Genomic DNA, 17381 nt, shown 5'->3' with positions numbered 1-17381 from the left:
ACTATAGTAGATCATCCCTCATTTATTTGTGTATGTGTGTATGTATATATGTCTATATCTACATATATGATAGAGCATTTATTAGAAACTTACTATGGCCAGGCATTGTGCTAATTGATTATGTAGGGGCATACATGTATGAATATATCGTATATATATGAATATATATTTAGACATATAGATATATCTGTGTGTATGTACGCTAAAAATCAGACAATTAAGGAAGTCATAACGAAGTGCTTGATGAGGTGGCAATTCAGAACAAGCAATCAGAAAGCACCTCCTTGGCGTGTATATCACTTCAGTAATTAAGCCTCAGTCCGGTTACTAACCATGGAAGAAAGACAGCTAAACTGGGAGTTAGGAGATTGAAGTTCAGGTCAGCAATTCAATAAACACTTATTTAAATAAATATCTACTATATGCAAAACTCTGTCCGGGCACTGGGGATGCAAAGATACCACACAGATTCTACCATCAAGAAACACAAAGGGAGGAAGGACAAGTAAGCAAATAACTATGATACAAAGAAGAGATAAGTGCAAAACACTATAGTTCTGGCTTTACTGCCGCTAACTCTGGTCAAGTCTCTTCTTCATAGGCCTCAGCAGCTCCGTAAAATAAGTGGGTTTTATATAATAAACAAATGAACAGATGATAGACAGATAGATAGACACAGACAGATAGACAGATAGATAGAGACAGATAGGTAGATAGATAATAAATAAATAAATGTCTAAAGGTCCTTCCAGCTCTAATATTCTATATTTCAAGATCCTCTCCACCTCTGCATCTAATATAAGGTCCCTTCCAGCTCTGACATTCCATGTTCTAAGGTCCCTTCTAGCTCCTGACATGTTGTGTCCTAAGGTCTCTTCTAGCTCTAATCTTCTATATTCTAAGATTCTTTTCATCTCTAATATCATATGTTCCAAGGTCTTTTCTAGCTCTGACCTTCTATGTTCTAAAATCTCCTCTAGCTCTGATATTTCATGTCCTAAGATCCCTTCTAGGTATAACATACCATTTTCTAAGGTCCATTCCAGTTCCAACTTTCTGTGTTCTAAGGTCCCTTCCAGCTCTGACATTCTGATTCCTCAAAGAAATGCTTTTTGAAGATGACAATAATGAAATTAGAAATCTCCTTTGAGTCCAGGCGAACTATAAACTTTGATTTCTGTCCCCTTCCCTCCCTTTCCAGCACTGGCAGAATTTGATGAACCAAAAAGGTCGACCTTTGTGATGTTTGGTGTGTTGACCATTGCCGTGAGGATCTACCAAGACCGGTGGGGCTATGGGGTGTACTCGGGGCCTATTGGCACAGCTGTCCTCATCATTACAGCAAAGTGGGTGAGTGATCAGAACTGATAAAATGAGATCATTCCTACCTTAAAGTGCTACGTTAAATGCTACCTATTGTCATTACAACTATACTTGTCTAGTTCTGTGACCTCGAGCCTGCCCTTCTCACGACTTCAGTTTCCCTACCTATAAAATCAGGGGGTTGGTGTAGATGATTTCCAAGGTTCCCTCCCATTCTGATATTTTGTGTACTTGAGTCCGTTTTTTTCAACACACAAGACACCTTGAAGTACTGACAGAGAGAGAAGCTAATTGGGAAAGTGTCAGGCTTTGGAGGCCAATCTAGGCTCTCACCTGTTTCCTTACCAGACAGAGAAGAATTGAGATTCCAACTAGTTTTATCTCAGTTTTTCTGAGTTGCCTTCTTGTTCTGAAAAGTCCTAATAACTGGGTCTTCCTGAGAGGTAGCTGTGGAATAAACCCTGGGCTATTATATAGTCTGGACTGTATTACTCAATAGCAGTCTGACTTTGGGGAGTCTCTTAATCTCAGGCCCTCAGTTTCCTCCTTTCTGAAATGGGAATTGAAAGTATCTAAGGTTCCTTCCAACTCTGACATTCTGTGTTCTAAAATCTCTTCCAGCTCTGACATCCTGTGTTCCAAGGTCTCTTCCAACTCTGACATTCTGTGTTGCAAAGTCCCTTCCAGCTCTGATATTGAGTGCTCTAAGGTCCCTTCCAACTCTGACTTTCTATGTTCCTTCCAAGGTCCCTTTCAGAAACAATGTCCTAAGATTCCTTTGACCTGTGGCTCTGGCTTTCAATGCTGATTCTAACTTTTTTTCCTGACTGACACTGGCTATGGCTGTGTGTGGTATTGTAGTTACAACTTCTATCTAAGTCCAGTGATTTCATTGCTATTTCTGAGGCCACTTCCCACCTTAGTCCCTGACTCAGAGGTATGGCAGTATCTTGAGGAATGAGTTCGTCTTAGAAGGCTTTCTGGAAGAGGGGAAGTTTGAGCTTGGGTGTTGAGAGGAGGGCCAGGAACCCAAGAGACTGCTCAAATCAAGGGTCTGGGGTAGAGGAATGACATGTGGGTGGTGGGTGTTTAAAAATACATTAGTCTACTTTATCTCGATGGACAATGCAGTAAAAGGGGTCAGGATTTCTTTTCCTTATTTGGCCGATGAGGCACAGAGAAATGAAGCTACTTGCAGAAAATCACACAGCAATATAGTGGCAAAGCCAGACGTCGAATTCAAACATCTTGACTTTTTCAAACGCTCTTCCAGAGGAGGAGGGCTGGGGAAGAGGTTATTCTTTCTTGATCTAGTTTAGCAATTTGAATTGATGTTACTCGGGGTGACCCAAGGCAGTGCCTCTAAATTTCCTGCCTTGGGGAGGAGAGACTTGTTGGGGTGATGCAATAGCATGCCTTATTAATTAACATTCTGGAATGCATAAACAATGCTGGCTTCCAGAGATAATCACTGAATTCCAAGTCTCTGTTTATGATAAAAACAGTTCACCCCAAGCCGGAAATGGGATAATTCTCTCCTGATTCAGTCCGGGTGGATTTCCCTCCTCACTCCCCCAACTAGACATTGGGTAATTATCCTCAGAGAGGCTTGGTATGAATCTGCTTCTGAATTATAATTAGGTAGAACAGTATTTACTCATTATAGCCTGAGTGGAATACCACACAGACTTTCCTCTCCCTGGGCAAGGGGACTAAGCAATAGCAATGAAGGGGGGCAGGGAGGGAGAGAAAGGAAGAAGCATTCATTAAGTGCCTATGTGCCAGGCACTGTGCTAAGTGCTTTTAAAATACTATCTCATTTGATCATCGTAAGAATCTTGCAAGGTAGATGCTTTTAGCCCCATTTCATTATTGAGGAAACTGAAGCATGGCCAAGGTCACACAGCTAGTAAGTGTCAGGCTAGTGAACTCTTCCCGACTTCAGCTCCAGACCCAGTGCTCTATCCACTGTGCCACCTAGCTGTTCCCATTCGGGGAAGGCCAAAGCAAGTTGGCCACACTCCTAGTTTAAATAGCACCTTCTAGCCCATTTAGGAGGGAATTCAATCTAGGGCTGGCTGGGAGGCGAGCTGGTTTCTAGAGTAAGTACACCAGACCCCAGGGCTTAACTGTTCTCTAAAGGCCATTCCCCCAGTTACTAGAGGCTTGGGACCAGCAAGCACCACAGGGATAGGTTAGATGGCAATTACTGAGGGACAACATGGAGTAATGGAAAGGGGACTGGATTTCAACTAAGGAGAGCCTGGGTTTAAATCTTGCCCCTGATACTTAATAACTAGTGAACTGAGAAACTCACATTCTTTCTCAGCCTAAGTTGCTTCATCTGTAAAATGGGAATGATAACAACATCACTTATTTCTTTTTTTCTGTATGTATTTTATTTAATATTTCAGTTTTCATCACTGATTTCCACAAGATTTTGAGTTACAAATTTTCTCCCCATTTCTACCCTCCCCCCCGTTCCAAGATGGCATATATTGTGATTGCCTCATTCCCCAGTCAGCCCTCCTTTCTTTCACCCACTCCCCTCCCTCATCCTCTTTCCCCTTACTTTCTTGTAGGGCAGTATAGATTTCTATGCCCCATTCTCTATATATCTTGTTTCCCAGCTGCATGCAAAAAAATTTTTTTTAATTTTTTTAAGCATCTGCTTTTAAAACTTTGAGTTCCAAATTCTCTCCCCTCTTCCCTTCCCACCCACCCTCCCTAGGAAGGCAAGCAATTCAACATAGGCCACATGTGTATCATTATGTAAAACACTTCCACAATGTTCATGTTGTGAAAGGCTAACTATATTTTGCTCCTTCCTATCCTGTCCCCCTTTATTCAATTTTCTCCCTTGACCCTGTCCCTTTTCAAAGGTGTTTGCTTTTGATTACCTCCTCCCTCTATCTGCCCTCCCTTCTATCATCCTCCCTTTTTTTATCCCCTTCCCTTTACTTTCCTGTGGAGTAAGATACCCAATTGAGTGTGTATGTTATTCCCTCCTCAAGCTGAATCTGATGAGAGTAAGATTCTCTCATTCCCCCTCACCTGTCCCCTCTTCCCTTCCAACAGAACTGCTTTTTCTTGCCACTTTTATGTGAGATAATTTACCCCATTCTATCCCTCCTTTTCTCCCTCTCTCAATATATTCCTCTCTCACCCCTTAAATTTATTTCATTTTTTTAGGTATCATTCTTTCATATTCAGCTCATCCTGTGCACTCTGTCTATATTCCCTTCAACTCCCCTGATACTGAGAGAGGTCTCCTGAATTACCTGCATCATCTTTCCATGTATGAATGTAAACATAACAGTTCAACTTTAGAAAGTACCTTATGATTTCTCTTTCTTGTTTACTTTTTCATGTTTCTCTTGATTCTTGTGTTTGAAAGTCAAATTTTCTATTCAGCTCTGGTCTTTTCATTGAGAAAGCTTGAAAGTCCTCTATTTTATTGAAAATCCATATTTTGCCTTGGAGCACTATACTCAGTTTTGCTGGGTAGGTGATTCTTGGTTTTAATCCTAACTCTTTTGATCTCCGAAATATCATATTTCAAGCCCTTCGATCCCTTAATGTAGAAGCTGCTAGATCTTGGATTATTCTGATTATGTTTCCACAATATTCAAAATATTCAAATTGTTTTATCTGGCTACTTGCAGTATTTTCTCCTTGACCTGGAAACTCTGGAATTTGGCGACAATATTCCTAGGAGTTTACTTTTGGGGATCTTTTTCAGGAGGTGATCGGTGGATTTTTTCAATTTCTATTTTACCCTCTGGCTCTAGAATATCAGGGCAGTTCTCCTTGATAATTTCTTGAAAGATGATGTCTAGGCTCTTTTTTTGATCATGGCTTTCAGGTAGTCCAATAATTTTTAAATTATCTCTCCTGGATCTATTCTCCAGGTCAGTGGTTTTTCCAATGAGATATTTCACATTGTCTTCCATTTTTTCATTCCTTTGGTTCTGTTTTATAATATCTTGGTTTCTCATAAAGCCACTAGTTTCCACTTGCTCCAATCTAATTTTTAAGGTAGTATTTTCTTCAGTGGTCTTTTGGACCTCTTTTTCCATTTGGCTGATTCTGCCTTTCAAGGCATTCTTCTCCTCATTGGCTTTTTGGAGCTCTTTTGCATTTGGGTTAGTCTATTCTTTAAGGTGTTATTTTCTTCAGTATTTTTTGGGTCTCCTTTAGCAAGTCATTGACTTGTTTTTCATGGTTTTCTTGCATCACCCTCATTTCTCTTCCCAATTTTTCCTCTACTTCTCTTACTTGCTTTTCCAAATGCTTTTTGAGCTCTTCCAGGGCCTGAGCCCAATTCATATCTTTCTTGGAGGCTTTTGATGTAGGCTCTTTGTGTTGACTTCTTCTGGCTGTATGATTTGATCTTCTTTATCACCAAAAAAAGAATCCAGAGTTTGAGTTTGAGTCTGAGTTCATTTTGGCTGCCTGTTCATGTTCCCAGCCAGCTATTTGACCCTTGAGCTTTTTGTCAGGATATGACTGCTTATAGAATAGAGAGTACTTTGTCCCAAGCTTTAGGGTCCAAGCACTGCTGTTTTCAGAGCTACTTCTACTCCACCATCACCCCAGGCTCTGTCACAGCAGCACTCCTCCTCCCCCAAGAACCACCAACCAGGACCACAATTCAGATCCAAGCAAGGCATAGCAAGAGCATCTGTCCTTGTGCCCACAAAGCGCTCCTTGCATTCTTGCTCTGATCTGCTGCCAGATTCCTCCCACTGTGTGAGCCAGGGACTTGGGAAGCCACTGACACTGGCGCTCCGGAGGCAATCTCAGGAGCTTCCTGCTACTGCCACTGCTGCATGACCTCCAGAGCTGGCAGCTGGACCGCTCTGAACTCGATCCCGCAGTTTCCCCCAACCTGCTTTTTGGCATTTGTGGGTTGAGAAGTCTGGTAACTGCCACAGCTCACTGTTTCATGGCCCCAAGGCCTGTTCCAGCTGGCTGATTCCAGGTCTGGTCTGTCCCAGCATGGCTCATGCTGGGCTGCCCTCTGCTCTCAGCACCATGTGATAGACCCTTCCCGGTGACCACCCAGGCTCTCCTGGGCTGGAGATCTGTTTCCCTCTGCCATTTTGTGGGTTCCACAGCTCTAGAATTCATTCAGAGCCATTTTTACAGGTGTTTGGAGGGATCTGGTGGGGAGCTTAAGCAAGTCCCTGCTTTCCTGCCACCATCTTGGCTCTACCTCCAACATCACTTATTTCAAAAGGTTATTTTGAAAATCAAATGAGATAATGTACCTTAAATATTTTACAAACCTTAAAATCCTGTATAAATATCTAATATTATTATTAGTTCTTTTTTTGTTGTTTGTTTTTTTGGAGAGGGGAAGGCAAGGCAATTGGGGTTAAATGACTTGCCCAAGGTCACACAGCTAGTAAGTGTCAAGTGTCTGAGGCCGGATTTGAACTCAGGTCCTCTGTGCCACCTAGCTGCCCCTATTACTATTAATTCTAAGGCCCATTGCAAGTAAAAGTTTTTCTGCTTCCCTTTCTCCCCATCTCAGAGGGTGAAGCGACACCACCTAGGGGAATTGAGACTAAGAATATAAGAGGTAACTGGAGAGTTACATTGAGCCCAGGAATTCATAGGATCATAGATCTAGAGATGCACAGGGCCTTAGAGGTCAAGTAAACACCCTTATCTTACAGATGAGGAAATGGATGCCCAAGAGGGCCTAATGGCTTGCCTCCATTCATATGGGTAGTCTGATACTCTCACCGCTGGACCATGTCCTAGCCATACCCTAGATCTCTTTCTCAGTTAGCTCATTCTTTATTTCACCAATGTTTATTTCACCATGCTTTATTTCTTTTATTTTATTTATTTGTTTCACCTCTACCTCACCATGCCGCCCTCTGGCCCTGCCTGCATTTCCAAATCCACATGTTGGACACAGCTAATTATCTGTCCCCTTCAACCTACTTGTCCTTCTAAGTTCATGATTTCCATTGGTAGGCCCAGTGTCCCACATTTGTTTTAACCTTGGGGTTATTGTTGACCCTTCTCTGTCCCTCATTTCCCATATCCAGTATTACCAAGGTCTGTCCATTCCCAGGCCTCTCTGGGACATCTGTCACATCTGTCTCCTCTCCTCTGTTCTCATTGCCACCTTCCTAGTATAGGCCCCAGCCTGTGCCATCCACCTGGCCTACTGCCTTCTAACCTCCTCCTAAGCCTTCTTCCTTCTCCAATGCACCAACATTACCATTGCCAAAATAATCTTTCTTATTCTACTCAGGATTCTTCAGTGCCTCCCAAGTAAAATTCAAATTCCTTTTCTGACATTCAAGACCCTCCACAACCTGATACCAGGTCCCAGCCTTTGGAATCTTCTTTCATCTCATTCTAGTCCATGTACTCTATGCTTCAATCAAACTAGATTAATTTCTGCACCTCTCACCCTTGTATTTTTCTGTCTCTGTGTCTTTGCTCACATTGTGACCTCTGCCTGGGATGCCTTCCCTCCCATTTTTTTCCCTTTTGAGTCCCTACATGTCCTTTAAAGTCCTTCTTCAAAGTCAGCACCTGCATGAAACCTTCCCTAATCCCCCTCTGGGTCATGGCTTTTCCCTTCAGACCTCATATAATGATTACCCTTGGTTCTATACTTCTTGTATACTTAACTTGTACTGTTGTACAATATTGTTATGTGGGTTATGCTTACTAAACCATGAAGGAGGGGATCAACTTAGCTAAATTTTGTCTCTCCACTAGAATCTATGACATTGCTCTCCATTGAGTGCTTAGGAAATGTTTCTTAAGTGGGCAAGTAAATGAATGAATCTGGTAGCTCCCAAGCTCCTTGATTCTCTTACCTTTCCACCTATCTTTCCATCTTTCAATTTATCAACAGATATCTCCAGAGCACCTTTGATGGGCATGAAGAGAGGTGTATGATAGACTCAATGGCAGGAAGGCTTAGGTTCCAGTCCTGTCTGTAACACTTAACTGTGTGACCCTGGGCAAATCACTTAACTTTTTCAAACCTTGGCTTTCTCATCTGTAAAATGGAATTAACAATACTACCTCACAGAGTTGTTGTGAGGCTCAAATGAGGAAATGCATGTAAAGTGCTTTGCAAACTTTAAAGCATTTATCTAAAGGTTATTGTCACACATAGAAAAGTCAGCTAGCTCTCGGAATGTCTGAGGTGGAAGGGAACTTAGAGGTCATCTGGTCCAATTTTTTCATTTTACAGATGAGGAAACTAAGGCCCACAGAGGGCAAGTGGCTTGTTACAAGATTACTCTGAATAGCATTTATAAAACCGAGACTAAAACTCATGTCTCCTGATCCCCCAGGTCAGGGCTGAAGAACTAGAGAGAGTACTAAATGAGGGAGATAGACAGCAAATGCTCCAAGAATTCCACCTGCAGTTAGTGTGGGCTGGAGTGATTGGAGAGGGCTTCCCAGAAGAGGTGAGATTTGAGCTGTCCATCTTTAATGCACCTCAATTCTCATTCATCTATCTATTGGAGGATGGGCAGGGATGGGGAGAGGAGGCAGTACACAAACCAATCCCTTTGTTCAATTCAATTATACAAGATTTTGGGGAGGCTCTTGTTGGGGGGGGAGGTATTACCAGCATACACAATTTAACTAGCATTTATTAAATGCTTACTATATGCAAAGACACTGGGCTAGACATTAGAGATGTAAGGATGAAAATGAAATGCCTGACTTTGAAGAACTTACAGTCTACTGGGAGGTTGAGAGGATGGGATGCAGTAAAGGCCAGAGAATAGATTCATGAAAAAGATACCCCCTGAGAGGGGCCTTGAAAGGAGAGAAAGTTTCTGAAGAGGCAAGGTTGAGAAGGAAGTATACTCCAAGCATAAGAGACAGCCTATGTCATCGATTACATTAAATAGAACTTTGAAGTAGGTTATTATGGAAGAACAAAAAGGATATACATTGTGTAGAATCTTAGAACTTGGTTCACATAAAACTTGGTGGCACAGTGGATAGAGAAACTGCCGTGAAGTCAGGAGGACCTGAACTCAAATCGAACCTCAGACACTTACTAGCTGAGTGACCATGGGCAAGTCACTTAACCCCATTGCTTCAAAAAGGGGGGGGGGGCGAACTTAGATTAGATGGAAAGGAAGGCATAAACTGAGACTGGTGAGTTTTCAGTGAAGCTCTTCTACTTGCCTTTAAGGCCATGGGAAAAATGGAAAGAATATTCTGGTAAGAATATTCTATGCTCTCCAAACCGGTGTCTGATCGTAAAGAAAAAAAGCATTGCCGTGAGTAACCAAGGGAAATTATGGGGTCCCAGTCACTAGATAGAAGCATTCAGATGAACCAAAGGATCACAAAATCTCCAGCTTGGAAGGGACTCCAGAAGCCGTCTAGCCAACAGTGTTTCAGAACTCCAATATATCTCAGACAAATAGTGATCCAGCCCCAGCCTGAAGTCCTCCAGTGACAAGGAACTCCCTATCAGCCCAGACAGCCCACTTTTGGACAGCTTTAATTGTTAGGAAGCTTTTCCTTAGATGGAGTCAAAGCTTGTGTCTCTGCTTCCACCCCCTGCTCCTCCAGTCCTGCCCTCTGAAGCGGATCTGAACCAGCCTAATCCCTTTTCCAAGTAGTGACTCTCCAAGTGCTGGAAGAAGACAGTGACTCTCCTCCCTCTCTGGGACCGGAACTACCCTAGAGGTTTTGACAGTCACCTGTCTGAAGGCAGGAACCTAAAACTGCTGGTTCTTGAAGTTTCTTTTGTGTCCCAGGATTCTAGAGTTCCAGTGTTGCAAAATTGTGTGGCTAGGATTTTAGATTTCCGTGATTGTGACTTCGCAATTCTTTCATTGGGTGATTCCAAATTGACTTCTCACCTATTGCCTTATAGAGGAGAAGGCTGCCTCCTACGAGGCTGTCGGGAGGTCAGCTTCTCCTGTCTCTTGTCTTTGGGGTTGCCAAATGGAAAAGGCTTAGTGCTCACATTTACAGAATACTAAAATAGTTCTCGTATTTATGTGGTGATTCAAGACTTGCCTGACACTTTACATACTTTATCCCATACCTCTTGGTGATGACGATGATGATGACTACGACGATGAGGATGAAGATAAAAATAATGGCTAACATTCATATAGCACTTTAAGGTTTGCAAAGTATGATGTATGCTATCTCCTTTTACTCCTGAATTTTAATCCTTTCTAACCTGAGTTCAAATACGGCCTTGGCCACATACTAGCTGTGTGACCCTGGGAAAGTCACTTAACACCTATTTGCCTCAGTTTTCTCATCTGTAAAATGGGGATGATAATAGCACCTACCTCCCAGAGCTGTTGTGAAAATCAAATGAGATGATGATTGTAAAGCTCTTAGCACAGTGCCTGGCACACAGTAAGCTCTATATAAATGTTAATTATTATTATTATTATTATTAATCCTCACAACAACCCTGTGAGCTAGGGACTCTTCTTATCCTCATTTTACAGGTAAGGAATGTAAGGCCCAGAAAGGCTCTCTGCCCAGGATCAAACTACTAGTAAATCTGAAGTAAAATTCAAACCCGAGTCCATTCGAGCACCACTACGCCTCACTTCCTCAGAAAAAGACAAAACTTGTTGTGTTGTCTATGTTGGATGTTTTTTTTAATGGAAGTTTTCCTGACTTAGGCAGATAAGGAAGTATTCCACTTGCCTCCATCTCTCCAGGGGCCAAATTTATAAACAAGCAGCTAGTTCCCTGCCCGCACCTGGCCCACACACAAATTTCTGTCTAAGGAAAGAGTTGCCTCCACTGTATGCAGCTCCCGTCCTTAGATGCAGTGAGAGAATGCAAAGCAAATAAGAACTCTGTCCATGTCCTTCGGGAACCTGGAAGCTGGAGGACAGGAAGAGTTAACACTAATGTTAGTGTATCAGGGAGGAAGAACAAACACAGTAACTGAGTGAGGCTGGGCAAGCCACAGCACTTCTCTGAGACATAGTTTCCTCATCTGTTAAATAGAGACAGTAAGCTGCTCTATCTCCCTCAGGAAGAAAAGAGCACTGGAAACCTCAATGTGCCATAGAAATTAACTTAACAGGGGCAGCTAGGTGGTGCAGTGAGTAGAGCCCTGGCCCTGGAGTCAGGAGGACCAGAGTTCAAATCCGGCCTCAGACGCACTTACCAGCTATGTGACCTTGGGCAAGTCACTTAACCCCAATTGCCCTGCCTTCCCCCCTCCAAAAGAAAAAAAGAAAAGAAAAGAAATTAACAACATAGAAACATAGATTAGAAATAAAAGCATTGGACTGGGAGTCAGGAGACCTGGGCTTGAATCTCAGCTCAAAACTTAGTATCTGTGTCACTTGGGGGCAAGTCCTTTAGCCTTTCTGGGCCTTGGTTTGCTCATCTGTAAAGTGGGGATAATAATCCATGCACTACCTACCTCACAGGATAATTGTGGAGAAAGCACTTTGCAAATTACAAAAAAAAAAACCCATTATATAAACGTGATTTATCATTACCTAATCTAAATATAGGATGGGGACACAGAACAAAGGAGTGAGAAGATTGGAGTCAGAGAGTTGAAAGAAGTCTGTTCTTTCACCTAATGGTTTGTTTATTATTTAACTGATGGCTGCTGTCCCCTTGGGGCACATCAAGGTGGTATTTGTTGAGTCTGGCAAAGTGACTCTCTTTATTCCACAGGCTTCCCAGAAGGGATGGGTTTTGAGTCAGGCCACCCAGCGCTTCTTCACTGATTTCTGTGTTTTCTCTCCAGCTGCAAAAGATGAAGGAGAAGAAGGGTCTGTACCCGGACAAGAGTGTGTACACCCAACAGATAGGCCCTGGTTTCTGTTTTGGAGCATTAGCCCTGATGCTGCGTTTCTTTTTTGAGGTAAGGCCCCTCTGTGCAAGGTTCCATGGGGGGAATATAGATAGGGGAGAGTCACAGCTGCTGTCCTCCGGAAACCTGTAATCCTGGGGAGACAAGATATCACAGCGTGACTGAAAGAGCATTAGCCTGAGAGTCACAAGCCTTGGGTCCTAGTCCAAACTATGCTGCCAACTAGCCCCTGTGTGACTTGGGAAAGTCATTTACCTTCTCTGGACTTGTCTCCAAGTACTCTTCCAGGCTCTTCACTTCAGGAGGCTAAGTCTAATACAGTTGGATGGATCTGAGATTTCACTGGGGTGAATATTTCCTCTAGTAGTGGAGATTCCAAACCCATCCAAGCCTTCTCATCCAGTGGGGTTTTGGTCCATAGCTTTCCATAACTCCTCCATAGAGGGTCCACTGACTTCAATGGAGGCCATCTTCATTGGATTCCTCACTCTGCCCTCTTACTACCTGTGTGATTTTGGACAAGCCCCTTCAACCATTCTGGGACTCAGTTTCCTCTTCTGTAAAATGAAGGATGGGACTAGACTCCCAAGATCTCTTATAGTTCTGGATCCGCTTATCATCCGATCATGCTCTGCTTCTTTTAATTCAAGCTCTCCCCAAAGTCTTAGTGCTGTTTTAAGCTACTAACACTTTAAAATGTTAGTAATGGGATGCAAGCACTTACACCCAGCATCCATCATTCCATTGCTTTTGGAGTGATCCATAGTTTGAACACTTCTAAGATCGCAATGGTTTACAGTTTTGCAGCCCCTTCACATCATGGAGAGAATATTGGGGTTCAAGGAACAGGCTTCTGCAGCAGGGAACATCATAAGTGCTGGAAAGTTTTTCAAATATGATCCAACCTTATGTCCTCACCTTCTACATGGTTCTGACCTCGACTCATTGTTCATCTATCTCCCCAGCTTATCCATGATAGACAAATATAGGTATACTGTGTGCATGCATGTGTGTGGGTGTGGGTGTGGATGTTAAAATGGACTTCTCTGATCTTCAGCTTCCACATCCGTAAAATGGGGATTAAAATCACCTTCATTGCCTCCCTAACCCTTCAGGTTAAGCTCTCTACACAAACAGGTCATTATCCCCTAATATAAGCATTCCTTCCAATGCTCCAATGGTGCTGGTCACATCGTGTCTGTGGTCACTCATCTTGTGCACGTCCTAACCAAAAGGCCAACCAACACACTGGTTGCCCTTCTCAAGGTCTCCTGCCCGAGCATACAAGCAGAATGTGCAGCTCGTCCATCAGTTATCCCCTCACCAACTCATCCTCCTTTTCTTCTTTTTTTTGTTTTTGTTTTTTGGCAGGGCATTTGGGGTTAAGTGACTTGCCCAAGGTCACACAGCTAGTAAATGTGTCGAGTGTCTTAGGCCAGATTTGAGCTCAGGTCCTCCTGACTCCAGGGCCAGTGTTCTACTCATTGAACCACCTAGCTGCCCCTCATCCTCCTTTTCAATCACACATTTGTTTTGCTATGACATCTTTTTTTCACCACTTCTCTTACATAATTCCTTATCTCTACTGTATCCCAGCCTGTTCACACCTGCCATGTGCCTCTCTGACACTCTTTGGTTGATCCCCAATTTCAGTTCTTCAAAGACTCAAATGTTCCATGACTTACTAATGTAACACGGGCACTAGTTTCAAGGAAAAGCTTGGAGTCACCAAAAGTACTTTGTAATTTCTCAAAGACAACTCAATCTGCTCTCCTGTTCAATTTTGGGACCAGTTCATTCTCCATTGGCAGCGTCTGTCCAAGATACTTAGTCTGGACAATAAATATTGTTCATCTATTTGGTTTTTCCTATGAGGATAGTTAGGCCAAACTCTTCTGAGTGGTTATGGACCTCTTTCAGAAGACTCTGTAATGTTACAGGACTTGAGGCAATAAGCACGTTGTCACCTGGAAGATCTTCATCTCTAAGGAACCCCCTCTGACTCAGACCATGCACTGGATCTCCTCCATGACTGTGGCCAACACTTTTGACAAGCCTACACTGCTCTGTTTTATGCTTCATTTGATGTAAAAGATTAATGATCATAGCAATTAATCATCATTGGTAATTAATAGCAAGTGAGTTGTTACATATGATATTCAATGGTACATAAAGGCAATACTCATAATGTCACAAAGGCACTGGGTGATTAATGCTCAGTATGTAGACAGTTAGTATGATTAATGCCGTGGGACTCAGCAAAGAGGAGATCACTGTCGACTGGAATAATAAAATTTTCGTAGAAGGATAAGGAGATTATCTTAATATCAGTAGAGCATAGATTTAGAACCGGAAGGGAATTACCAGGCCATTCAGGCAATTCCTTCATTTTACAGATTGTTGTTCAGTCATGTCTGACTCCTCGTGACCCCATTTGGGGTTTTCTTGGCAAAGATACTGGAGTGGTTTGCTCATTTTACATATGAGGAACTGAGGCAAACAAGGTTATGTGACTTGCCCGGGGTCACACAGCTAGTAAGTGTCTGAAGATGGATTTCAACTCAGGAAGAGGAGTCTTCCTGACTCTAGGCCTGACACTCTACCCACAGTGCCATCTAGTTGCCCATATTTTATAAGACAAGAAACTAAATCCTAGAACGGTAGAGGTCACAGAGAGAGTACACAGAGGGAAGAATGTGAAGTTATCATATAGGGGAAGTTGTAACACAGGAAGAGATGGCTATGAAGAAGAGTGTTCCAAGCAGCATAAATGCAGGAGCAAAAGTGTGGAGGTGGGAAATTATAAATGGTAAAAGATGGGAAAAATAGGGACAAATTAAGAAATTCTTTAAATGCCAGGCTGAGGCAGCTAACTGACTCTCTTTCCCTCTTTCCCTCCCTCTCTCTTTCCCGATCTTCGAAGGAGTGGGACCACACCTATGTTCACAGCTTCTACCACTGTTCATTAGCTATGTCCTTTGTCTTGCTGCTGCCCAAGGTGAACAAGAAAGCTGGGAATGCTGGGACTCCTGCCAAATTGGACTGTTCTACTCTCTGCTGTGCTTGCATCTGACCATTCCCTTCTGACTGTGCACTTCCCCCCACTGTCCCCAGACCTCTAGGTGACCACATTCAGCTACAGAGATACTCTTTTCTTCTCTCAGTCAAGCCAACAAGTATTTAAGATGTCAATGTAAGCCTAGTACTGCCGTAGGCACCATGTGGAAGAACTGTTGCTTTTCCCCTTTCCTTCCAAGGCCTTCATCTTTAAAAATCATAGTAGCCAAGAATTGGCTCTCCAGAGCCAATCAAAGCCCTCTGCCTCTGTGAAGGACTGTACCCAAATCATCCTAGACAGACAAGACTTTTCCCATCAAAGAAGAGTCTACCAACTATCCTGTGTTGCAATCCTTTCCCTTTTTGAAGTCAACTGCAGTCTCTCCTATTTAGATATCTCTTTTCCCATGGGTCCTGGCAAGATATCTATTTCTGTACCCATGGTCTCTGAATGAGCCCTTTGGAGGGAAGGGGGGACAGTCAAATAGAGAATGCCACTGTTGGAATACCAGGTTGGTCAATTCCAGCAGCCACCTCCTGACCCCAAACCCTGCCCCTTGGCCCCTGTACTTTCCTCCATCTGAGTTCCATGAGCTCTGAGTTCCCTGCTTCTAGGAGAGAAATTCCAGACTGAATTGATGTAGGAGCAAAATGATTTTATTTATTTCACTCTAACTCTGTTGGAGGCCATAGGCTCTTTCCCAAGATTGCAGGAGCCCAATGCCAACTCACCATACCTAGTGTCCAGCCTAGGGTTGACAAGTATCCCTTTCCCAGATCCACTGAGGTGGGTGGTTTAATGACGAAAGTGTCTGGGCACCAAGGGCACCCTCCTGGGGTCCAACTCATTTGGAAGCTACAGCCCTTGTTCCCTTTGCCCATGCCCAGATCTTTTCCCATAGCTCTCTAATGGATGGGGAGTGAGTACTGAAAAGTCTCTGAGTTCTTCCAAATAATTCTCTCCCTTGGAAATAACTGGGCACTGCACAGTCAGGCTCCCCCTTACCTCTATTTAGCAAGCATAGCTCCAAATCTGAATGGCTCCTTCTGCATAACAGCAGCATCAGCTTAGTAGCATTCCCCCTCTTCCCAACTCCACAGTCCCAAGATCCCAGGATCCTACCATAGGTAATTTGGAAAAGCTATCACATCTCTCCCTGTCATAATCCTCCCAGGCTTGGAGACATTTCCAAACCCTCTCCTGCCCCTAGGACTCTGTTCTACAAGAATTTGCCTAATCTAACCCTTTTGAAACCTTCTTTTAAAATTTTTGAAGCCTATTGCCTCTCCTGAGAAACTATTTCCTCCCCCCAGGACAGCCTGTGTTCTGGTCTTCAGCTCATCTCTCTTAAGGCAGTAGGACTAGGAACTAATGATTGTCAATGTCCTCCCTCTCCCAGCCCTTCCCAAGTTTATAGACAGCTACCACCTCTGCATTCAGTCTCCATCTTTCCAGCCCTAGAAGGCTTCGACTTAGCTCAGACTCGTTTCACACCTCATCTCCACTCCCTTGTCCTTTTCATTGACCATCCCAAACCCTTCTTATATTCCTGGGTCCTATCCTTTACAAGGTAAGGAGGAGCCTATTAAGAGCTCCATATATATGTTTGGCTTACACACACACACACACACACATCTACCTTGATCACTCTCTCTCCAACCTTTACCCAACAGCCCCATCCCAGATGTATGGCAGAAGACATTACAGAGGACTTATGGGCCATCTGGGTTTATCTCTCACAGCCTCCAGGTTAAGGAAAAATAAAGACAATTACCTAGCAAATAAAAATGCTGGTAGAGGGGGAAAAAATGCAAATTCTAGAACTTACCCTGTTTCTTAAGGGGACCAAGAATCAGCATTCCCTGACTCCTCAGGGGAGGGAATGGGGACGTTGGGTGGGAGGTTTCCAAAGCTGTCCTTCAGCCTGGAATTTCTGTAGGTAGTAACAACCTCTGACCCCCAGGCCAAGAAAATACTCGAGATTCAGAACAAGAAGAAGACTTCTTGGGAGAGGATTGTCCTGGGATTAGTGACCATTTTGTGATATCTCCTGAAGGTGGGCTTTCAGGGCAGGAAAGAGACTAAACGCAAGGAGTATTGGGAAGAACTATGGATGTGGAGTCATTGTCCTAGAGCTAGAAGAGACCTTAGAGACCATCTAGTCCAACTGGCTCA

General features: G+C 43.3%; 1 protein-coding gene across 1 annotated transcript in view; it reads left to right on the top strand.

The window, feature by feature from the left end:
- The window catches only part of MYMK (myomaker, myoblast fusion factor), a 35089-nt gene extending 18068 nt beyond the window's left edge, over positions 1-17021 (top strand). Inside the window, 3 exon segments of the mRNA XM_036752969.1 lie at positions 1202-1350; positions 12083-12199; positions 15072-17021. Of these exon segments, the coding sequence (XP_036608864.1) occupies positions 1202-1350; positions 12083-12199; positions 15072-15221 (416 nt within the window). The 3' untranslated portion in view covers positions 15222-17021.
- Positions 17022-17381: the final 360 nt, after the last annotated feature.

The sequence above is a fragment of the Trichosurus vulpecula genome, chromosome 3 (genome assembly GCF_011100635.1).
Source record: "Trichosurus vulpecula isolate mTriVul1 chromosome 3, mTriVul1.pri, whole genome shotgun sequence".
NCBI classification, from domain to species: domain Eukaryota; kingdom Metazoa; phylum Chordata; class Mammalia; order Diprotodontia; family Phalangeridae; genus Trichosurus; species Trichosurus vulpecula.
Note: the sequence above shows the minus strand (reverse complement) of the source record. Positions and strands in the feature narration are given on the sequence as shown.